The following is a 26,171-nucleotide window of genomic DNA, read 5'->3' as shown; positions in this document are numbered from 1 at the left end:
CAAGCATAACCCAATTTTGAACTCCATTCTATTAAGTCTATAACCAAGTAGTTTCGTTCAATTCACAACAACATAACAACATTGTTGTTTGTTGTAAATTCATTGATAAATAGATATCTATAACTCCTTCAAGTTTTTCCTATTATAAATCCTATAGAATGAATTTTCATAATCCCTAAATCATTAACGTCGGTCTTAAATGCTTTGTAACTTGTGGTTTTTGAAGCTCTATAAATAGAGGGTATGTACAAACTTATTGAAGGCCAATGTGAAAGTTGAATCATCCTTTCATCTTCTCTTCTCTTGTATATTTCTCCTTGCTTTATAATCTTGTTTACTTTTTTTAACAATATAATGAGAAAATTATAAATTTGTTAGATAAGAAGTATTGCAGGGTTGAGGTTTGGAGTCTCATCATACAAAGTTGTTCTATGTACGTTTTTCTCAAATTATTTTGAGTTTAAGTCTTACCATGTGGACCCTATCAAGATTTATTTTGATTTAGGTTCGGATATATTTCAGTTTTCATCCTGTTATGCTTTGTATTGAGTTATCCTAATTATAGTTGATCGAACATGTAATTTATACTTATAAACTCTTTAAAAAAGCCATTGCAAATAAAAACTTCTATGATTAAGTTCAGTTAGGCTTATGCATTGTTGTACTTATCAAAAAAAATTCGAACGAAAATGAAAATTTATTAAAATTGAGTGAGTAATCTAACTCTCGAATTAATGGTGGATAACCAACATGAAAACATATGTTAACAACCAATTAACCTAATCATTTGTCTCGTCTACCAGAAAAATAGAAATAATTAGAGGAAAGATTCCAAAAATAATAATGAAGAATAATTATTGTTGGCTTTAATATGAAAAGAACATCTACCTGGAAATTCAACTAATTAATCATAGCGACTAACGATCCCCAATAATGTTTTTTTCTAATAATCTAAACTTAAAATTAAACAAATTTTATTCATGTTTATTAAGTCGATTTGCATGGAGCTCGATCTTAGTAAAAAAAAATTAATTTCGAATTTTGTGAATAAAAAAATAATTTTAGCTAAATCGATTTTAAATTTAACCTGAACGCAATATATCTATTGAATATTAGAAGCTAGAAGCAATATTAGGGGTTTTTTACAATAATATTATAAAAAAATAAAAAATAACCAAAATATTATAACTTTTTTTTATTTACTAAAATATTATAATTATTTTTATTATTTACCAAAATATATAAAAAAACAAAAAAAAACCTGCAAAAAGCCTACACCGATTTGACAGCAGACTGATCAGGCCAATGGCATTGGCGGCACTAGCCTTAATAGGGGGGGTCGGTGGGGGGGAGAAGGAGAGGGAAAGAAAGAAAGAAAGAAAGAAAGGAAAGAAGGAGAGGAAAGAAAGAAAAAGAAGGAAAGAAAAGGAAAGGAGAAGAGAAAAAGAAAAGGAAGAAGAAGAAGAGGAAAGGAAAAGAAAAAAGAAAGAAAAAGAAGGAAAGAAAAGGAAAGGAGAAGAGAAAAAAAAAAGAAGAAGAAGAGGGAAGGAAGGAAGGAAAAAAAGAAAAAAAGGTAATTTTTTTATAAATTTAATTTTTTTGTAATATTTGTGTGTTAAAAATTTATGTTATGTACATTATACGTATTTTATTATTTTATTTAGCATATATATTTGTTGTCGTATATTTAGAATGAAAAAATTAATGGTATGTACATTGTATGTTGATTAGGGATTTTTTTATGAAATTTACTTAGGAAGTTGAAATTAGTTATTTTAGGAAAATAGCATTAAAAGTAAAATGATAAAGAAATATGTTTAAGAAAACATAAAATACGAAAAGAAAAAACGGAAATTGTATATTCACCGAAAATAATAAAATGGGGAAAAAATGCGAAAAATGTACATGTAATAAATTTCAAACATAATAAATTGAAATAATGTAAAATTATAAAATTAAAAATTACGATATTTTTTCAAATAATAAAATGCGGATGAAAAAATACGAACAAATGGCCGAAGTAAGAGTGTATTAGTAAATTTTTTAAAAAATTCAGAAATAATTAGTACAAATAATTGAAACAAAATGTACTGAAATAATATAAAATAATAAAATACGAAAATAATATATTTTTATTGAAAGTAATAAAAATCGAGAAAATAATAATACGAGCGAAGGGCAGGGAAAATAGTTTTTTTCGAGTTTTTTACCAAAATATTACAAAAAAAATAAAAAATACCAAATATTATAAACAATTTTTTATTTACCAAAATAATAGAGGAAAAAAAAAGAAGGGTGATGGAGGGGAATAAAAAAGCGGCACCAATGGAGAGGAATAAAAAGGCGGCACCAATATGTGGCTAATTGTCTTTTAATCCCTCCTTATTTATTATTTTCTTTTATTCCCCTTCAACACACTAAATTAATAAATTTCAAACATTATGCACTGAAATAATGTAAAATTATAAAAGACTAAGTTTATGATATTTTTTAAAATAATAAAATGTGGAGAAAAATATACGAACAAATGGCGGAAGTAAGAGTGTATTACTAACTTTTTTAAAATTCAGAAATAATTAATACAAAATATTTCAAAGAAAATGTACTGAAATAATATAAAATAATAAAATACAAGAATAATATATTTTTATTTAAAGTAATAAAAATCGAGAAAATAATATGAGCAAAGGGCAGGGATAAGGGTTATTTTCTTACACCAAATTAATTTAAATAACACACTAAATTATAAATTTCAAACATTATGCACCGAAATAATGTAAAATTATAAAATTAGAAATTATGATATTTTTAAAGGAATAAAAATGCGAAGAAAAAAATAAGAAAAAATGGCCGAAGTAAGATTTTATTACTAAATTTTTTTTCAACTTGCAGGCATCGCAATGGCTCCATTGATTGGAAACGATGAATACATATCTGATGCGGCTAATAACTCGGTATGATTTTTTATTTGTTAATCACAAGTTCTATTTATTTAAAAAGGATATACGCAGTATATACAAATAAATTATGTTATCGTAATATTTTTCTGTAATTTAACACTACCAGGACTCTTTCCGAGTATTAAGGGGTCGTGTGAGTGTTTTAAAGAAAGCTTCGGATGCACGATTGATGTAGTACTTGGAGCTAGCCGGATTTGGGTTAGTAGCATTGATCCGGTCCTCCGACTTGCACTTTGATTTATTATCTGCGCTAGTGGAGCGGTGGCGCCCGGAGACCCATACTTTCCATTTTCATTGCGGGGAGTGCACGGTGACCTTGGAGGATGTTGCATTGCAGCTTGGGCTCCCAATTGACGGGAGTCCCGTGACGGGAGTATCTTCATTTATCGATTTGGCTGCACTTTGTTATCAGCTCCTAGGAGACTCGCCAGGGGACGGTGAGTCATATTTTTCCGACATAAAATTTACATAGCTGAAAGCCAAAATTGGACAATTATCAGCGACCGCCACTGAAGGTGAGTTGATGTGCGCTGCTCGAGCGTACATTATGCATATGGTAGGGGCAGTACTCACGCCTGATGCAAACGGCGACAGTGTGCATTTGATGTACTTGCCCCTGCTAGCTGATTTATCCATTGCTAGGTCGTATAGCTGGGGTTCCGCCGTCCTAGCAATGCTATACCGGGAGCTTTGTCGGGCGACAAAGCCGGATGTGCGTGACATCGGCGGATGCCTCATACTGCTGCAGTCCTAGGCGCTTTATCGGCTGCCATTTTTGGCATTCGTTAGTCACCAACCGTATCTGTATCCACTGCCACTCAGGTGATAAAATATAAATTGTCATTATTTGTAGTCATAATATATTGACTAATGTTACCAACCCTAAACCCTATAATATTTTTTGTGGGTGGACTGCTCGTCCAGGCATCAGAAAGTCGTATGATGACCCAATATACCGCCTTATGATTGAACAGCATGCCCGGGAAGGGGTAACCTGCTATTCTAATATTCATGACATCTATTCTATTTCTATATCTTACTCACAAGTTATGTCTCTAACTCGTTACAATGTTATTAATCATGCAGTTTATATGGATGCCATACCGGAGGCCGGAAATTACAAATGTTGTACCCTCGTCTACATACGTTGATTCCCACGTATGGTGAACTAACGCACCAATTATCAATTTCAACGTAGTCGAGTGGTATCACGGAGACCGGGTACTACGGCATTTTGGATGCATCTAACCTATCCCGGATCTGCCGTGCCAGTTGGGGGAAGTTCACGGCATGACAAAGAGAGGAATATTTCAATTGGATTGGGGAATTCAGCACCGGAAATTTGTGGCACTGTGGAACGATAGATTGCGTCGAGTACCTCAGATGGTTATGGCTACCGACCCGCAACCATCATTAGAGTATATACAATGGTATTATGGTTGCGGGAAACCATATTTACTTGGAGGCCAATCGACCGTAATCCCCCCGCACGTGAAGTAAGTTGGGGGATCAGACGCAGGGAGCCCGGTGGATTTGGATCCGATGGCATATTATCCTCCGCAACCAGCAAAGCCCGAGCAGGAGCAGGAGCCCTAGCCAGATCCCGAACAGTCAGGGTCAAATGTGGATTCACATGGCTATCGTTCGGATTTGGCGGTCGGTAACTATTTTTCGAGCTTTGCAGAGGGCAAATAAGCCTACGAGTATGAACTGTTTGGATCTTACCCGCCGCAGTACGGTATGCCCGGCCCATCCGACCCCTATCCGCTGCATCATGGGACTCATTCCGGTTCAAGTTCGTCAGCGGCAAACGAGCCACAGGACTTTTCCTCTATGTAAGCCACACCCCCACCTGCGCCGGATGATGATGTTGGTCGTCACCCAGGACGTGATCGTCGACCTCCGCGTAGGTATACCCCCAGGACAACACCATCGAACCATCAATTTTAGGGATTTAATGCACTTTTTGTATAAATTTATGAATGCTTCAATTTTCGATATAATTTTAAGCGTTCCAAATGCGCACATGGTATTTTATAACTTAATTTGAATACAATTTGGATACAATTTAAGCGTAAGCATAACCCGAATAATAAAAATTATTTCAAATCAATTATACTTTTTATAACAATATGCATAAAAATTTTACAGCATTGGGTCAATTCCGACCCGATCCGGACGACTGTCCAACATGAAAGTTTCGGTTAGGGCATTTATTCCGTCTATGACCAATTAACCTGCATATTCCACAATGTTTTCCGTCTGATTTCTCCCTAGTGTCCATCTCATTACGGATTCTGCTTGACTGCGGACGACCCATTGGATTCCTCCGTAGCCCTCTGGCTAGGAGAAGCTCGAAAGTCATCGGCGGCACCTCCCACGTAGATAGGTCAGGCAGGACGGGGAACTCATTCTCCCAGACACGCAATGTGCGCTCCAGCGTGTACACATCATTGACATATTGTTCAGCATCAAGGTTGACTTTAGCACACGCTGCCACGACATGCGCACAGGGATAATGAAGTGTTTCGACCGTCTATTCCGGAGATCAACTCCGTATGACCTAGTTGGTATACCAGGTCGACGACTGATGGTCTCAGTAACTAGAAACATTTCCAGTCGTCGTGAATATATTTCCACGTTCATTGACCTCGCCAACCGATGGTTTATGACCATTGTATCCCTGACATGTTCGATAAACACATGTCCCGCCTAAATCTGGTCGACTTGCTGCTGACCTATTCTTGGCACCAAAGTAACCTGCTTGTAGAAAGTAGCAAAAAATGCTGATGCAATCGGAAGATGACGTGTTTTCAACAAGACAATGTTGATCCCCTCCACTAAGTTTGTGGTCATTTGGCCATAACGAAAGCCCTCGTCAAAACTTTGAGCGCACTGCCACGGCTCCATTGTGCCAAACCATTGTTGGAAAGATGTGTTTGTCTGCCCCTCCATGTCACTCTCAAGTCGGATCATTCTTTGCCGAAAAATATGTGGCTCCAACTCGTACGTTGCATACGTATTAAGGAAAAATAAGTTCTAGTAAGTCGATAACATCAAACATTGCAACTTATATTGAAAAGATAATGTTATCATTTACCCATTGCCACGACTTGTCTTTTCCAGTTTGCATTCTTATAATCTTTATGGAAGTTAGACGCAATGTGACGAATGCAGTAAACGGATCTCCACGGCACACCGGAACGCCTAATAACTGCAATTAAACCCTTCCCTCTATCAGAGATGATGCAAATGTTATCGTTTTTAATAACATACCTCCGCAGATTTGAGAGGAAGAATTCCCAAGACTCTATGTTCTCTTTATCTACGATAGCAAATGCTATCGGGAGTACGTTTCTGTTATCGTCTTGAGCAACCGCAACAAGTAGGATCTGTGTATATTTTCCATACAGCCAAGTCTCATCCACCTGTACAAGTGGCTTGGAATGGAGAAATGCCCGCACACATGGATCGAACGTCCAGAACATCCTATGGAAAATCCTTTTTGCCGGTTGTAACTGGTCATCCAGGCCATAATATGGCATTGTCTGCAACTCAATCACAATCCTCGGTATGTACTCCCGCATAGCAGCTATCCAACCTTGAAGCTCGTTTTTCGACAAATCGTAATCCCCATACAGTTGCTCCATCGCCATCTGTTTAGCTATCCATGCCTTCTGATATGAGACTTGATACTGGAATCATGCTTGCATTTCGGCGATCAATACCGAAACTTTAATGGTCGGCATGTTCTTCACCATTGGCATGATACACGTACAAATAGTTTTCGAATCAAGTTTTTCATGATCTTCTGTCATACGTGTTGATGTGCATGTGTGAGGACCAACAAATTTTCGTATCTCCCACATCTAAGAACTTCTAATGAATGCAGCTCGACCCGCCAATTGCAGCCTTCCGCTGCCTTCCAACACTCCCCAACATATATTGTCGGAGTAGACACGGAGACTTTATAATCCACCGATATATTCATGTTGTACCGTTTAATGGCATATACGCACTCTTCTTTACAGCTAAAACTCTGGCCTATGAATAACTCCTCATCATCAGATGTTACGGTCAGCCCGTGAGGATGAACTATTTCAGGGTACTCCGAGAACTCAGCTACATACGCTGCGTCGGGGTCTATGAGTGACATGTGCAGCCCAGGATTATTGTGTATCAAAATACGCCGCATCTGCTCCCCGACCGAAGAAGCGTTAATGGCTTCATCATCAATATCACCAGGTACATCGTCTACATTGGGATCACCATCACTATCGACCTCTTCATCCCAATGATCGCCACCACATTCTTCTTCGCCAGCACTTTCTTCTTCACCACCAACCATATCAACAGCGGGTGTAATATTCAGGTCGATATCAATCCCACCCATAGTTGATTCACTATCAACGTATGATATTGGAGCCACCATCCACGGTTCTTCAGCCCCGTCTTCTTCATCAGATGCATTAACATATTCATTTTGCTCCATACCGACTAACTCAGCAAATAAGTGAATCGGTGCATTTTTCTCACTCTCATTCCCACAGTAGAGATCGACTGTTGTCTCCACGTCTTCGTCTTCTACATCCATTTCGACGAATTTGACCGGATTTGTCGAAACTGGAAACTTGTAGAAAATTTTTTATATCCTTCTCCCACAACGTTTAAGAATTTTTGCATTAATCCTTGCCTTCATTTCATCGAACGATACATTTCTATTAAATCTCATTGCTATTTGTTGTCGACATTCAAATACACATCAAACACTTGTTGTCAAGATAACTTCATCGAAATAAACGCATACAAGAAACTTAGCATCCATCTTCAATATTTAATCTGTCAAAAAAAACCAAAATCTCATAAAAATTCTCGAACGGTAAATAAATTACTAATCCTAATAACTAACACAATAATAATATTAATAATTTTATACTCAAAATAATACACACTAAAATTATTAATTAGGGTTTTGCTAAAAATAATAACTAACTAACTATAACAATACTAGTTTTTTTACTAACTAGTTTATATTGGTAAATAAAAATAATAACTAACAATAATAATAATACTAGTTTTTTACTAACAATAATACTACTAAGTTACATCTTAATACATTAATAACATCTTAATACTAACAACAACAACAGTCATAATAATAATAATAATAATAATAATAATAATAATAACTAAAACTATCAATTTGAGTTTTATTAATCTTAATAACTAACTTAAAACAAAAAACATTACAAAATATACAAAACAATAACAACAATATAATCAATTATTTTTTAAAAAATACCTTTTTTTTTTCTCTTTTTCTCTTCTTTTCCGCAGCACCTCTTTTTCTTCTGATTTTTCTGCCTTTAGCTAGACAGAGGTCGTGTTTATAACACGAGTAATGCCGCCAATCTGTATGGCACCGTTGGTGCCGCCAATGCCATTGGCCTGATCAGGCGACTGTCATTTCGGTGCAGCTTTTTGCAGGTTTTTTTTTTGTTTTTTATATATTTTGGTAAATAATAAAAAAATTATAATATTTTGGTTATTTTATTTTTTTATAATATTATTGTAAAAACCCCAATATTAGAGGAGTTGGCAGGAACCTTATTTCCTAAAAATAATAAAATTACAAGTTAATTTATGGTCAGATTACATATTACCCCTTAAAATATGGAAAAATATTTATTTAGTCCTTTAAAATAATAAAATTATATTTTAACCTTTTAAAAATTTTATAATTTAGTACTATCACTTTAAAAATAATTTGATTTCACCCCTAATAAAATATCTCAAAAAGAAATTTCTTAAATAATTTTGAAATATGTTAACTGACTTTATTGAAAGTCGCGAGACAATAAATTGACAAGTGACAAATAATTTCCCAACTCACTGCAATTTCCTTATTTGAAAAGTCATACTGTTTTCGATATCACCACGTTTTCAACAGCAATGAAGAAATATTGGGTAACCTCAATTTCTTCAATTTTTATATTTCACGAAAAATATCATATTTATTAGTACAAAAATAATTGCATTTTATAAGTAAAATTTCACTATCATTATATTAAATGATAAATCTCAAAACTACACGTAAATTTTAATTTTGTATAATTTTACGCATGAAATTTTAATTTGATGTAATTTTCATAAACTACTAACATAACTATCGATATAATACTATTTTAAGTTTTATATATTGCAAACGCAAGTAATTATATTTATTCAAAATATAAATAAAATAATATATTTATTTCTTTTAAATGTGTACAATCGAGTAAAATTAAATTTTCATATATTCATTTGAATCATAATCAAAATTTCATGTGTATAATTATACCAAATCAAAATTAATGTATCAAATTGCACATCTCACCAAAATTCTTAAATAACTTTAAGATTTATTCCTGCATAAAAAATAAAACTCAAATTATCGTGTTATTTGTCATCAGTTAATTAGTTGAGACACATTGTTAGCTATAGTTTAGATTTTAGCAATATACAAATTTAAATTTTGAAAAGCATACTTATTAAAGAATAATTTATCTTTTATTTAATATTAATTTCATTATAGGATTTTATCAACATTTAAGGAGAATAATGCGCTTCAACACATTTGAACCCAAATCCTATGTATTAACACCAATCCAAATAATTTATTTAAAATGCTCTCCTATGTAGACCAAAAATTGTATCCTCAAAACAATTAAATAAATTGATATGATAAGCCAAAGGATATACTCGGATGTCAATTTCCTTTAAGAAGTCGTTGTATGAATAATTAAAGCAAGTTTATCCATAACATTGATAAAGTTGAAAGTAATTGTTCAAAGTTGCTCCAACATATTAAATCATCTTTGCCAATAAGTGAAAGAAAAGTTGTGGCAATGCCCTAATCCCTTTTGTTATTACAAAGTTGACAATTGTCTTTGATTACAAGCTTTAAACTAATATGTTTTTTTTAATGAATAAAGGCGAAGTTAGAAATTATTTGTGGATTAAGATGTAATTTTATTATTGTAATATAAAAGATTAAATTAAATTTTTATCACTTTTAAAGTGGTGATAATATTATTTTTTTTTCATTTTAAGGAGACTGGACCTGCTAGCTCTTTTGGTGACGTACAGGTTAGCATCAGCTTATGTTCAAGTTCTAGTACATCTAAATTCAATTTGAGTTCATTCATTAGTTTTCAATAAATTAATAATCACCGTTTAATTGTGTAAGATATATGCGTAAATTGTGAAAATAGTACTTATTAATAATAATTAAAATTATATTAAATAGTATTAGAAAAGAAACAAATCCTACTTTTCAAAGCTTGATGTTTATACTCTCGTTGCAAAATCAAAGGGAAAAAAAACTATTGCCTTTTTCTATTCACATAACTTCAATTTGCTTTACAATAAACCAACAAAAATAAACAAAATATTTGTTTTAGTGAACCAATGTATTATCAATGTTATTTTTAAGATTATGGTTCATGGAGATTATCTTTTTCGGGGTTTGCATCTGTCTCTCTCATCAACATCATTTTTAAAGTTCTGATAATTTTTAATTCACCAATAACTGTTCCCCAACCTGCAATAGACCCAATTGAAACACAGTGGTCAACTCAGCCTTGTTAGCTTCCAAGCTTCTCGTTCTCTTGGGAAATGAACCATTGGACGAAACCGAATCATTTGTTGCCCCACGTTTAGCCTTAACTCTAACAGGTTCAGGCTCATTGTCACCGATCCGATGCGGGAAATTAAGCAAAGCCCTTGAACCACGCATCTTATAAGCTGCTCGATCATAAGCCAAAGCAGCTTCCTCAGCTGTCTCGTACGTACCTAACCACACTCTTGCTCCATTCCTAGCCGAGTCCCTAATCTCCGCCGCAAATTTCCCCCACGGCCTTTGCCTAACTCCACGGTAATGTCTCCCTTTCACCACCTTTTGAGTCAACCCCATTGGCTTCGCGTTTTCCATAATCTCTGCTGATTCATCTTTGGGCTCGGGTTTAATTGTCGTTGCCGCCGTTGAACCCGTTGTCGTCGGTGACCAACCGAAGTTAAGAGCTTCATGAAGGGAATTGTAGATGATCATGTCCTCGGAGTCATCGACTTTTAAGGGCAAATCACCCCAGTGTTCTGTCAAGCAAGAGTTAAGACAAGTCAAGCTTGATGTTCGAGGATATTGATGAGAAAGGTTAACACTGTTCATTCTGATGAAACTTTTAGGGTTAAGCTTCTGATTGATCAAATAGTGTAAAGCAATGAAAAATCAAAGAGAAAAAAAAAATGGAGGAGAATGATATTGTTAATGGACACAAGTTAAAAGGAGATGGAGGGTATTTATAGATGAGAAAAGAAAATTAAAATTAAGTAAGAATAAAATACAAGTAAAAACACTTTTGTGGTTTTTTTTTTAAATTTTTTATATTGAGCAAATTGGTCCCTCTAAAAAAATTAAAATAATTTAGTTTTGAAAGTGAGTAATTAAGTACAATTAATAATGATATTTATGTTTTTTTGTCAGTTATACATAATTTTGATTGGTATTATAATGAATTTAGCATTGATGTTTATATATTTTGTGTAAATGTTGTGGGTTAAATTTGTTAAAGTAATACCAAATTGACAAAATATATAAAATTTTGAGAGTTAAATTTGTTATTATACCAATAAAAAATATGTACAGTTGATGAAAAATATTAACATTGAAATTAATTGTCTTTAGTTGCTCCATTTCGAAATTGATAAGATTAAATTGCTCTATTTTTCTGAGAAGGACCATTTTCCTCAATATCAAAATTGAAAGGGACTGGAGAGATCTTTTTACCAAAAATAAATGTCAATTTCTGATTTTCATCCTTGTTCTAATATTTTTGAGAAAGAACCAATTTGCTAAATATCAAAATTAAGAGAGATTAGAGAGATATTTTTACCAAAAATAAATGTTAAATTTCAGATTTTCATCCTTATACTATATTTAATACGAAGATTTGATCTCTAAGTTTTAATTTAATATAATTTGATCCTCCCACTCGATTTTCTTTTTTAAAATGAACTCGATTAAGCTCAGGATTTTTTTTTATAATGTTTGACATTTCAACTAAAACATAACATTAATATAGTAAAAGATCTCAATTATGTATAATAAATATGAGACATTATACTAAGAGCTTAATTGTATTTTTCCCTAATTATTTAAAAATAGATGGAAAATTTAATAGAAATGACAATTTACTATTTGATCTAATGTATATAGATTAATTTATTAATTTTTAAATAGTGAAAACAAACTGCAATCTAACTCTTAATACATAGACTTTTATCGACTCAATCCCTAAATTGACACCAACTATAATTTGAATTAAAATAAATTAATAAATTAAAAAGTTGGGAAGTGGATGAAATTTGTAAAATGCAAGTGGGCAAATTGGAAGGAAATGTGGGGCACGTGAAGGCTATGGATGAGGTGTATAAAGTTCTTAAACCACCTTTTGTCTACAAGTCTATTACACGACAAGACGAGTTCTATATTACCTACGGGCGGTTTCGGGAATTCTCAATGCTTTACACGTACATCTATGGGCGGAAATCAGAATATTAAGTTTAAATTATCGATTGAATTAAATTCGAGTTTAATAATATTTATCTTTATTTAAGAAATTAATTTATTTTTATATTATTTTAAAATTATTTAAAATATATAATATATAATAAAAACATAATATGTTAGAAAATAATAGATATATTAGACCTTTGAGACATATTATTTTATTGATAAATTTGAAGGTTTGAAAAATAAATTATTGATTTATATTCTATATAATATGCTCGAAATTGTTGAGTGATGAATGATAAATTAATGCTCAAATTAAACAATAGTTCTGTCACTTGATGAACAGTCGTATCTTTTGAACAATTGTATCTTTTGATGAACAGATTCATTGTTTTTAGTTTAATATTGCATCTTTTCATTCATTGTGTCTATTCATTTATCTATCAACTTTTCAACAACACTCTTCATGAATCGGTCTAAATCTCTTCATTCATTTCATCTCCTCTATATAAAGCCAAGTTAGGAGAATTCCAAAAACATCATAAAAAACCATCAATATAAAAAATTTCTTCTAAATTCATTCCTCCTGAAGATAGAGAAAGGCAAGATTGTGTTTGATTGATAACTATTGTTGTGCTACTACTGACTGTTATCGTTTGTTGTTGTATCCTGGAAAACAGACGTCCAACGTTACTCAAAGCACCGAGTAGAGGTCGAATCTGTCTTAAGGAATCTGTTCATACAGGCCTCAACAAAATTTTTCTTCTAATTTTCAACTCTATCTAATTACAAGTATTATGTTGTGTTACTGCTATTACATTGTATTGCATTATTATTATTGACATATAAATACTACATACGATGATTTTTTTATATAATCATATAAACTCAACCCAATAATCCATAATCAATTTTCTCATATTAAAATCGATTAAATCGATTTGAAAAAATCGATTGAATCGATCGATTAAACCGATTTCTCTCCACTCCCACAGCATTAATCTAGCCTGTAGATGAAGTCTAATGGCAGAGGACGCGAAGTGGATAAGGTTTATTAATTTGATTTTTTAATGTTTCTTATTCATCATCATGGTGATATTATTAATCTATATTAATTTACTCATTTCACAAATTTTCATTATCAACTACATAATTCATTTACTTTTTAAGAGTTAAGTTAAATTATGTTATTAGTTCTTATACTTTATGAAAGTTGTGTCGATTTAATTTCTTTACTTTAATTTGATTAATTTTAGTTATTGTACTTTTAATTTGATCAATTTTAGTCTTGATCCAAACAATAAAAAATAAACCAGTTTGGTTGAATTCGATTATCAATCTCGTGCGATGCATACAATTGTAAAATATGGTCCATATTCTACAATTGGATCATTCTAAGTCCTTGTATTTTTTCGAATTTTAAAATTTCAATCTTGATGTGATTGATAATCGTTAATCCATTAACTGAATTTTTAGTGAGTAATATGTGTAGAAATAACAAGCTGACATGACATTACACATATGATCATATGTTTGGCGCATTAGATTTTAGAAATAACAAAAGATGAATTTTGTGAAGTAGAAAAACTAAAACCAGAAAATAACTAGGAAATAAAATAATTAATATGAACGGGTTTTGTTTTATGAGATTCACATGGATTCCACTAGTTTATGCTTAATGTTGAAAAACAAATGTAAAGATGAATAAAATTCTCGTTTGAATATTATAGTTACAAATGGCTTTATATTCAAACAAGGGAAATGAGCATATATTTTGGCAATTGATAATTTTAATGTTACACTAATTTATAATTTTATAAAATTTTAAGGGATCTTAAAAACAATTTTACTAATTTGGGGCAAGATACGTACCTGCCCCTTGCATATGTCCCTGTAATAATTGGCTCCTGGGATATGGAAGGAGTATCGGGTGGTGCATCGTGCTACAAGCCACGGGAACAAATGAATCCATCAAGGGATAAAGGCTTTAGGAACCAAGGAAGGAGCAAGTATTGTTAGTCCTTTTGTTGCTATTGCCTGACCCTCCTTTTTGTATTAAAAAAAAAGTAAACTATAATTAAACTATTCGAAAATTTTAATTTTATTTACTGAATTATTTGAAAGTTTTTATTTAAAAGTCATTAAATTTTAAGGTTTTTCTTCTTTTTAAAATTTATTAAGATTTTAGGATCATTTTAATAAATAAGCCTTTACAATCTCTAGCTTTTCAAGGCCAAGATATAACCACAAAAAAGGTTAAAAAAATTAATGATATTTCTAAAATTTAAAAAATATATATGTATATACTATAGTTGAATTTTTTTACAAAAAAAATAAATATCTAAAAATAATAATTTACTCCAAACTTGACATGTACAATCAGTATGAATAGAATATGAAATATGATGTTGGATTATTAAAATATTAGTATTAGAAAATTTTATAAAAATGTTTTTGTTTTTAAGCTTATGTAAAATTTTATTAAGAATGACATCAGAGGGGAAAAAAAACAATAAATACAAATAAGAAAAAAGTGTAGGACAAAACACGTTAGCGAATAAATATAAATAAACAAATATTTATATAAAATAAAATAAATATTAATATTTAAAATATCAGATATGAGAATTCAATTAAATAAATAAGATTATGAAAAACCAAAATCGAATAATGAATCGAATTTTACAGGATATTGAGGCCTGTTTTACACAGTTTCCTTAAGACAGATTTGGCCACTCTTACAGTACTTGGAGAAAAGTTGGTTGATTGTCTCACAGGATACAACAACACGATGATCGAAGTAGTAGCACCTTTGCAGCGATCAATGAACAAACCTTGGCTTCTTCTATCACTGGAACGTTGGAAAATATGGAGAGGAAAAAGAGAGGAATTCTAGAAAGCAAAATAAACTCGGTGTGAGTGTTTGTCCGTGTTCAAAAAAATCTTTAGCCTTTTATAGGCATTCAATATGGAGGAATTTTAGAAATATCCATGAATAAAGACACAAAATATCCGTAGACCCATTTTGGGCTTGACCAGTCAAGGCATTTCATGTCGCCCACATCGTGGGGGTGCATCCCAACCCCAATGGGTTTGGATCTACACCCCTCTTGCGCGTGAGACAGGGTTTCAAACTTAATCATTTAACTATCTTTTAAGTGGGTTCTCATACATATATACATCTCACACTTGATATTTAACCAATGTGGGATCTAAGTTTTTCTTTTCCTCAACAAATATTCACAAGTAGCTTGCTTTGAGCATCAATTTCTCATTTATCACTCAACCATTTTGAGCATATAATATACCGTTGTAAAAGTCTCATGGAGTAGAATATAAAACCATAATTTTATGATTCATCTCTCCACCTTTACAAATTGAGAATATGCCTTAAAGTTTCTAAAAATTACAATTTTTCCAACAAAAAATATGTATGTAAAATCATATTAATTTCACACTATCACAAGTGAATCCTTTTATATATATACTTCACTTTTTCTTTTGTTATTTTTCCTTCATCAATATGTAGATTGTAAAAGTTGAACATCGACAATGACAATATAGAACGATCACAAAGCAAAAAGAAAGGAAAAGATAATAACACAAAGATTTTACGTGGAAACCCTTTTGGGAAAAAATCACGAGCAGAGGAGAAGAAAATTTACTAATGTAGAATTCAAATGGTACATGAGCAGTTTAGACTACATCTGTTCATAGGTTGAAAAAATCTTATTCTAATCAATGTCAAATAGAAGCAGTGTAGTAAGGTTAAAACACCTTATTCCAATCAATATAAAATAGAAAAAAATTACTTTTATATGGATTTCACTTGTACAACCTGTTTTGCCACTATAACAAGAAATTGGGTTACACAACTTTAACAGAGATAATAAACTATTAAAATTATCATTATCTATTTGGAATTTTGTCTAATACATTATATGTATATCACATTGAATAAATTAAGGCATCTTACAATATAAATTACCAATTCTGACTTTGGAAATAAAAAATAAAATGAAAGGTTTAGCAAAATGGTCTAAATGAGAAGAAGCTATTTTTTGGTATTTGACGAAGAGTTTATATAATTCATGTAATTAATATTGTATGCCTTTATCCTTTTAATATTATATATGCTTTCGTCAGTTTGATTATATAGAGACAAAGTTTGGCTAGAAGCTGCTATCCACAATTACTCCATTTGTTTAATATATATTTTCCAACAACTAATTAATTGGGTTGTAATATTTCAAAAATATTTTCATATTAATGTAGTGCTAGATATTGTTACAATCTTTTTAGTTTGTTTATCTGATGATAGTATGGAAGGCAAGCAAGATATTCAAGAACCCAACTGAGCTTATGGAAATGGAGTAGATGCACTCAAGACTTAAAAAGTTTTTCAGTGATTCAATCATAAGATCCAAAGCTAAGGAGATAGATACCAATTTAAGAATTTGTGCAATCTTTCATTGAAGGATCAATTAGGTTCAATCTTATCAGTAAGTGATTAGAAAAAGTGGTAGTAGATTTCTTTAGGTATTTCAACCAAGTTCTAATTTTAGAGTTGTCATTATTGGAAGGACTTTACCTGAATACCATCTCAACCCGAATATGATTACTCTTTGTTGATACAGTGTACAACAAGGGAGGAGGGTCAAGGTGGGGCCGTGGAGGCTAGTTCATTTAAGGAGGCCAAGAGCCAGAACAAGGACAAGAGGACAGACTAAGAGGGCAATTGCTCAAAGTAATTTTAGGGTGTTGAAAATTAATCTCTTCTTCATTGTTGATTAGGGTATTTATAGAAACCCCCTTGTCCATTACTGTGACGTGACAAATTGCCATGAATAAAATTATTCTCATTCAATTCGTGAAAGACGTGTATCGTGGGGCCCATTTCATTATTCATTCAATTAGTATAAGGTTGTTATGCTCAACTGGATCCCTTATAGCCTTAAAGGGGTGTTCACACCTGAAGAGCGTTCATACTTAAAATGTGGGTGGCTAGCTCCTTCGAGGAAGGGATAGATGGTCTCACCAAAGGGTGTTGAGAAAAGATGATCAGGCAATGCATAGTTTCAGATGGAGTCAACAGGGAAGTCAACAATACTTCTAGTGTTGACACGTGTTTGAGTGGCGGAGAAGTGTAACACTCTTAGACCGTAAAACAGATGAGTACACCTGTGATTATACCTAAAAAAAATTGAACATTGAAACTCATTATACCATATATGTGGATAACAAAAAATAATACATAGAGATTACCCTTTGTATTTTTTTTTGTTAATTACAATAATAGGGCAAAGCCCGAACACTAAACACGACTAGCACAACTCAAATTTAAGTCACACCTGGGGTGGTTAACACCTTTGACTATCAAGCCATCATTTGGGGTTTGAGATTAGCCTCAGTATTATTAATGGGTTAAATTTATTATTGTTGAATTTTTTTTTTAGTTGTCTTATTATTTACATGGGGACTGCTTCTTAAATAAGGAGCATGTGATTGTAATGTAACTTCATTAATTAATATAAGTATGACATCAGCATGGCATAATAATTACGATTAGTTTAGCTCAAAGAATAAGATTATGACCAAGCAAAAGGATGACTGATCTTATTTGAAAACAAACGAAGGTTGTTGTTTGTTTGTTTTTTTTTTTCAAGTAGCTTAGGTTTCTCTCTCTCTCTCTCTCTCTATATATATATATATGACATTGCAAAGGAAGGTTGCTCACTTGAAGAAGGTAGTGAAAGACTTTGAGGCAAAGTTGAAAGAAATATAAGAGGGAGTTGGGTTGTACTGTTGCAGGAAGTATAGTGTAAATGAGACATTGATGCTCACATGCTATTTGAGTTTAATTTGTAAAATTCAAATTTGATTTAGTAATTATTAAGCTCAAGCATCTCAAGCTATTGTTCAAGTCGACTTTGAACATGATAATACTCAATTCTAAAAACTAACAAGCCTAATCCAGCTATTCTTTTTAATGTATTTTTATATTATGAAATTATATCATTATCCTTATTATATAGAAAAAGCTTAAGTATGAACGAGTTTAGTCGAGCTTGAGTAGCTCAATTATGTCTCAAGTTGAGCTCAAGCTTAGATATTGATGTTCATCAAGCTCGAGCCTATAGTATCAAGCCTCGAATTCCCAGTCGAGCTTCTGCTTGCCACTATCTATTTCCGCTTGACTCATTTACCCCCCTCGTAGGAAGTCTACTTATTGTTGGAAGTTGGTTGGAAGTTGGGGTTGTTTTCATATGATAGAGACATGGTTTTTGCTTTGTTTCCCACAGGCAATGCCGATTGTTGATACAAGGTTTAGTGTTAGGAAATTAGAAATAGTTCACACGGAGAGTCAAGAATCAGTAATGGTGGTTTGAGAGTGTTTGAAGAGTTGTGAAAGTAGTTTGGAAGAGTTCCGTTAATTCTTCTTGAAAAATGGGCTGAACTTATAAGTTTTGTTGAGATTCAAATAAAAAGATTGATATTTTATATAATTTCAATAAACTTACTTTATCTATATAACTAAATAGAGAAGAAAATAATAAAAAATATATAATTGAAATATGAAAGAAAAAATAAATTACTACAAATATATTATTTATGTGTATTGAAATTGTGACATAGGTGTAGGGCCTTTAAATTTTAAATAGGTGGAAGTGATTTTCACGCTTTTCTTCCTTGTACGTTATAAAATGCAATTTGTCAAAGGTATAGCTGCTTTTTTTTAATTAATTGATTTTACGATTATGATGGGGCGTGCCCCATTGTCTTCACTCTTTGTTCCATTACTTCATATTATTTGCCGACCCAACTCTGTCTTATTTGTTTGTTTTTTTCTATTTTAATCTAAATATTAATTGTTTTCTATATAATTTCTTAAAATTAAAAGCATATAAATTAAATTCCAATTTTATAGAGTTCATTTTTTAGCCTTTGTTTTTCTTGAGAAATGTTTGTTTGGGTAAATTACAAAATAAAGTCTAGTTAACATCAATATCAATGGACTAAAAATCGAAATAATTCGGATTAAAATTAACTTACAGGATTAAAATTTAAACATGATAACAACATATGATGGAACTAATCACATATGGCAATTGCACGTGATAGGTCTCAAATATAAATACTCAAAGACGCATAGCTCCATTTTTATTAACTGTGTCAAGGCCTCATTGGTTCTACAGCTTTTTTTTTTAATTTGTATTTAATATGCTATTTATGTGCAGATTTATATACTAATTAACACTAAATTATTTGTCGTTATTCTATTAAAAGTTTTAAAGACAAATATGTATAGTTAATTTTTTTAATAAGTAATTAAATTTTTAATGGTATATTAATACATAAACAAATTCTACACTAAATAGTGAATTAAATATTAATATTTTTTTTTATAAAATTAATTGTAGTTCCTTTTCACAACAATTGTTATTATTTTTTTCTTCCATTAACTAATATAAAGTGCATGATTCACGTTACGTTAATTAATTTCGTCGAATTTGATTTTCTTTTTTTATAGGAAATTTGGACGAATTGTTGATAACTTCGTAAAACAACAAAAATTGATTGAGGAGGTAAGACTTTTATATTATATTTGTACTTTTATAATTTTTGTCAAGGATGTGGGTTCGAGTGTATTAAAGCGTACTATCCTTCTATTTATTAGTCGTAGATGGGCTATAAATAATTTTGTGTAAAAAACAAATATAATCAAAATTTATAATAAAATTATTAAAAGAAAAAAAAACTACGTAATAATGTAAACAGTTGTTTAAAGTTTGATGTTCCTAAGTCAATGATTTTGAAATTAGTTTCAATTGGTTGAATCAATTTGTAAATTTAAAATTTTAAAAAGTAAGTAAAATAAAATTAGAAAAAAATTAAAAAAAAATACAAGTGTAAATAAATATTAATAATGATGTAAACATAAATTGTGTACTCTGATTTAAGTTAGTTTTTTTTTTCACCTTTTTAAATATTTTGGTGGATTTTGTTGGTTGGTTTAATTATTTGAGTTGGATAAGTTGGAGGGTTTTTTTTTTCTTTCGATTTGAGGCATTAATTTGGGCTAAAAACATAAATAAATTGGTTCACCCGGTTTGTGATTCGTGATTCAACTTTGGTTTTCAGTGGTTCATTTTTAGAGGCGGAATCAGAATTTGTTTTAGGAGATGTAATTATGTTATGAAATTTTATAAGAGTTAAAATGTGATTTTACCATTATATTAGCTAATATCTTTATAATTTTAAAGGTTTAAATTAAAATATATCATTTTGAGGGCTAAAATGCAACTTTACCATTGCTAATTAATAATTTTATATATTTTAAAGAATAAAAATGTGATTGTTTAATTCTTTTAGGGGGGGAGGGCCAAGGCCTCTGCTTGACCCCTCTCGCCACCCCAGTTCACTCTAAAATTGTTCTAACCCTCTTTTTAAACATGTATAGTAATCGATCTTGATCCAATTTAAACAACATTCTTTAAATAGAATTAGAAAAAAAAAAGCATTGAAAGAGCTGCTCTCCCTTTGAAAGATTTGGCTCAACTCAATTTTGAATTTAATCGAGATTCAAAATAAATTACCAGATGACAAAAAAAAGTCAAAGATTGAATATAAATACAATCAACCCTCTCAATAACAACCACATTTGTTACCCAAAATTTTTCAGTTATAGAGAGATAATAATTGTAAACTTACCATAAAATTCATATCGTGAATTTCCATCTAATAAAGAAAGTGAGAATTGTGTTAAAAAAAAAGAATGTGGGAATCAAATCAACAAAATTAAATGACATATAACATGTGCATGTATTATTACTTTTATGCATTTTTTTTGTAAAAAGAATAAACTAAATACAATTAGCCATAATAATCCTTACAGAGTTCACCAACACTTTCTTGTAGTAATCTCGTAGCAACTTGTTTGGTTGGACTATCGTAAATACACAATCCAAGTGGGTCATGGCCCGCCTAGAGCTGCCATATTATCTGCAACTATATGAACTGAATGTGGAAGATACAATACCTTAATATTCTAGTCCCTTGCTAATTGATGTCTGATAATTTGCACCAAACTCGACTTGACTCCTTTTGCATGCCCATTTGGAGTATTAACCGCAGTCAAACTAAATTAAATACAAAGTTCATAAATTTAACAAGTTCAATTAATTAATATAAGTTATTAGATTAAATTGATTAATTTATAACGAGTTACTAAATTCAAGTGATCAATTTATTAGTTTACGATGTTTCAAATTAATAGAATATTTAATTAGAGAACTTAATAGTTTTTTGAATTGATAGTTTTACTTCCACTCATCGAAAATTATTTTCAGTTAATAAAATACGGTTGATATATTTTTTCACGTGAAATTTAATCATTTTATTAAAATAATATTTTAATTAAGATCATTTTCATTTAATAAATGATCATTACTGGGCTTGCTTATATGAAATAACTATAATTTTAGTTAAAAATTTAGACCATATACAATTATAGAGAACTAATTGAATATTGATCTTATTTCATAATTATAAATATTATTGATATAAGTGAAAAATTGTTATAAATAATTAAAATAAGAAAAAAAAAGTATTATTTCTTTTAGAAAGTCAGAATTCAAGCGTTGATAATAGTGAATGCATGGTGGTCAAGAGGTTTTGTTTGTTGGTTGGTTATAAGTGGCGTGCGGTAATGCCCATTGGCCATGCCTTCGCGCGCCTTACGTACCTTCGACGATCCCCCGCATGGCTTTCCTTATGTCACTTCCCAGTTCCCAGTCCCACACCGCAATTTTAATTTCTTTTTTCTTTTGGAAATTATCAATATATTATCAATAAAATATCAATGTGATTGGCCGGCTATTGTCAGGTTTTTTTTCTTCTGTTTTTTATTTTTTTATATATTTTGGTAAATAAAAAAAGTTATAATATTTTAGTTATTTTTTATTTTTTATAATAATTTTGTAAAAAACCCTTTTTTCTTGTATGATTAAAGTATTTTTATGAAGATTAATTTTTTCGAATTTTGTAGCCATCCTTTCTAATAATTTATTTTTATTTTAAAATTAATAGTAAAATTTAATCAATTATAAAAGAAGTAATGGATGTTGCTTCAATGGACAGCTATATGTAAATGTCAATGAGTTGACTAGTGGACGATGTCTAGACTATTAACTAACAGTATGGAGACTTGGTGCATGGTGCAAAATGTTCATTTATTTTAATATGTCCAAGAAACTTCAAATATATAATTACAGAAGTGCAGCGTTAGAAAATTTGGATTATTACTGCATAATATTAACATTCGATAAGTTAACGTATAAAATGATTAAATTTAAAATTATCACAAACTGTTAGAATAGTAAGTAAAATAAAAGGTCCATTAAATGAATTTCAATAATTGCAACTTTTTACAATTATTCATCATGTTTTCTCTGTTGAATTTCAATCATTTCTTTAACAATTTATATTAATCAAAATCAATATTCTTAAATTATTTGATGAATAAAAAATAACCCCCAATCTTCCCTTCATAATTGCACATTTATATACTGTGAGTTTTTTCCCCCAAACATTTTAAGATTCCCTTAATATGATATTTGATATTTTTTTCTCAATTTGGTATTTAGGTTTTATATCTAAATTTATTAAATGATACACAAATTACTTCAAAACACAGACGGTGTTAAAAAATTCTTGTTGTACTACAAAAATATCACCAGTATTAGAGGAAATTCCTGTTAAAAAGTTATGCATTGAGCTATACTCGAGAAATTAATATTGAATAAAATAAATTTTAAAACCCAAAATAAAAATAAAATAGATTAATTAAATTAAAAGTAATTGAACATTTAAAATGCATAAAAAAAGAAACACCATGCCATTTGCCACATGACAAGCATGGATTGATTTTTTTTGCTACCTCAGAAAAGATAGCATGATTAGTATATTGGAGTAATTTGTACGACATTAAATAAGTTCAAGTGCCAAATCGGATAAAAATATTAAATATTAAATTAGAAAAAAGTGTCGAATCCATATATCAAATAAAAAAATATCAAATTTAAGTACCAAATGTTATATTAAGCCTTTAAGTTTTTACTTCTATTATCTTAAATATATTAATTGATTAGATGTTATAAAAATATATTTAAAAATGATTACATCCAATTTTTTTCAAATATGATTAAACAATTTAAAACAATAATAATTCAGAGTTAAAAAAAGTTTTATCTTCAAAAGTTAATTTAAATTTGTATAGTTGATTATGTTTTAGCTCGATTGGTATGAGTATTGTTGTCAATGCAGAAAGACGTAGGTTCGAGTGCGTTGAAACGCATTATTCTCTTATTTATGTCTTGGGGAGAGACTATGATATGTTTTAGAAATTGTGTCAAAAAAATATTAAATTTGTACTGAATATAATGATTAATTAATTACAATACACATTTCATTATAGTACAAATTTTAGTGTAAAATTATGAGAGTAATTACTTGTTTGATTATGTAACGACTCGATAGTCACGAGTATTGGAAAGTGTACTTTCGGGTCTCTGTTTTCGTAAAACGGATTCGTAAATATTTATTAAAAACATTTACAAAGTTAGTTGTGTGGTTAATTAGGTTTTGATTAGGTGAATTTGTTTAAATTAAGAGTAATTAGGTGTAAGGACTAGATTGCATATAGAGAGAAAGTTGAATTATAGATTAGAGGAAAAGTGAAGGGACTAAATAAGAAATTAAGCCATAAATTGACAAGTAGATGGTGTTGGTAAATTCATGTGTAATAATAATAAACATGTGTATTTAATAATAAAATATGTATTGCTTATTAATTAAGTAAATATATATTATTATATTATTATAATTAAAACAAAATAAATAAAAGAAAAGAAAAAGGAATTGAAAAAGAAACAGAGAATAGAACGAAACAGGGGGAAAAAGAAAGAAGGAGAAAAGTTAGGGTCTCAAGGGTTTAAAGTTCAATTGGTTAGTTAATTTAGTCCATTTTCTTGTAATTTTTATATTTTTGAAATCCTAGTATTAAATAATACTTAACCTATGCTGAAATTTTAGAAATTTTTGGATTTTTAGATGTTGTCTATGTTGAATAATTTGAGTATTAGGGATTAATTTGATAGATTTTTAAGTTAGAATTGAGAAAGGGATTAAATTATGGAATAAATTATAAGTTTTGAGTAATAGGGACTAAATTGTAAAAATTTTGAAATTTAGGAATTTATGTGAAATAGGGAGTTGAATTTAGTATAATGTGGAATTTGCATGAAAATAAAGAACTAAATGCGAAGAATAAAAGTTAGTCTCGGTTTAGGGACTAAATTGAAATTTAGGCAATATTTGAGTAAAAATTGAAATATTAAATATGAAATTGAATTGTGTTGTATTGATGAATTTTAATTGTTTTAATTCCGTAGCTAACGTCATATCGGAATCGACTAAAAAGGGAAAAGATAAAGTCGATGTCGAATAGCTCGAAATTTCCGGTTTGTATTTCTATAATCTGAAACTAATTATTAATTGTTGTATTTTTAATTTAATGTATATGGTAAGTGTTGAGGTGAGAATTATTGTGTTTTGCAATCGAAATGGATTGGTTTAATATGTGATGAATTTATATTGATTGAATTGGTATATATATTGAACATATTGATTATTTGAATTGAAATGAATATTGGTTGTATTTGAAAAGTGAATTGGAACCCTATTAACTGTATCGGGGCTGAGCCGGATATAGATGACATGCCATAAGATTGGAAGAGTTCAGGGATTTCTTCAACTTTGAGTCGATGAGACACTGGGTGTCAATTTATTACTTCGGATTAATTCGATGAGGCACTGGGTGCTAATTTACTTCGGTTTAGCCGATGAGACACTGGGTGTCAAATTATTACTTCGAATTATCCGATGAGACACTGCGTGCCAAACTGGTGTGTTTTGGTTGGATCCGTGTATCCGTCCGAGTCCGAGTCGTGTTAATAGAGGTAAATATATAATAAAGTTTTATAAGTGATATTTAAATGGCATGGTATGAGAAATGAAATTGAAAATAGAATATGAAATATGTTGTAAATACATAGAATACATGAGTTAAATACTCATGAATTGAATATGGAATGGATAGTGCCATTGTTTAAATTATATGTGAACAAATTATGGAAAGTTATTATATAGCAAGTGATGAAAATTGAGTATGGTATATAATGATGTATTCATGAATTGAGTATTGCATGACTAATGTCATTGTACGAATAACTATGGTTTGATATGTGAATAACCATTTATATAGCAATTGTGCGAATAGGATATTGTTTAATAAAAAAAATGATAGTCATGATACTAGACATTAATATGTCCTTATAATTTAATTGTGTTTATTATATTATCATGTCTTTAAATATTCGGATTATAGAAATACCACTGAGTTTTACTCAGCGTACGATTTTGTTTTCCGTGAGCAGATTAGGTACAGTAATTTTGAAGAGTTGTAATTGAGGTTGTGAGCATCCATCTCATCATATCTCCAAGTGCCAAGAGGGTATGTTTCAAAATTTTGAATAAAAAGTCGCGTACTTAGGAAGATCAAGTGTGTTCCAAGTAGTAGGGACAAAAATATAATTTATGAA

General features: G+C 30.5%; 1 protein-coding gene across 1 annotated transcript; it reads right to left on the bottom strand.

Moving 5' to 3' along the window:
* Nucleotides 1-10,314: 10,314 nt before the first annotated feature.
* Nucleotides 10,315-11,285, bottom strand: LOC107953617 (ethylene-responsive transcription factor 2). The gene has a single exon (XM_016888979.2). It carries the CDS (start codon nucleotides 11,164-11,166, stop codon nucleotides 10,516-10,518), a length of 651 nt encoding a protein of 216 aa, XP_016744468.1. The 5' UTR covers nucleotides 11,167-11,285; the 3' UTR covers nucleotides 10,315-10,515.
* Between the last annotated feature and the right edge of the window lie 14,886 nt (nucleotides 11,286-26,171).

The sequence above is a fragment of the Gossypium hirsutum genome, chromosome D07 (genome assembly GCF_007990345.1).
Source record: "Gossypium hirsutum isolate 1008001.06 chromosome D07, Gossypium_hirsutum_v2.1, whole genome shotgun sequence".
NCBI classification, from domain to species: domain Eukaryota; kingdom Viridiplantae; phylum Streptophyta; class Magnoliopsida; order Malvales; family Malvaceae; genus Gossypium; species Gossypium hirsutum.
The sequence above is the reverse complement of the archived record's forward strand: the minus strand, read 5'-3'. Positions and strand labels throughout refer to the sequence as shown.

Bases quoted from the DNA above. Each gene is read 5' to 3' on its own strand.
- LOC107953617 (XM_016888979.2), bottom strand. From the start codon at position 11,166: ATGAACAGTGTTAACCTTTCTCATCAATATCCTCGAACATCAAGCTTG.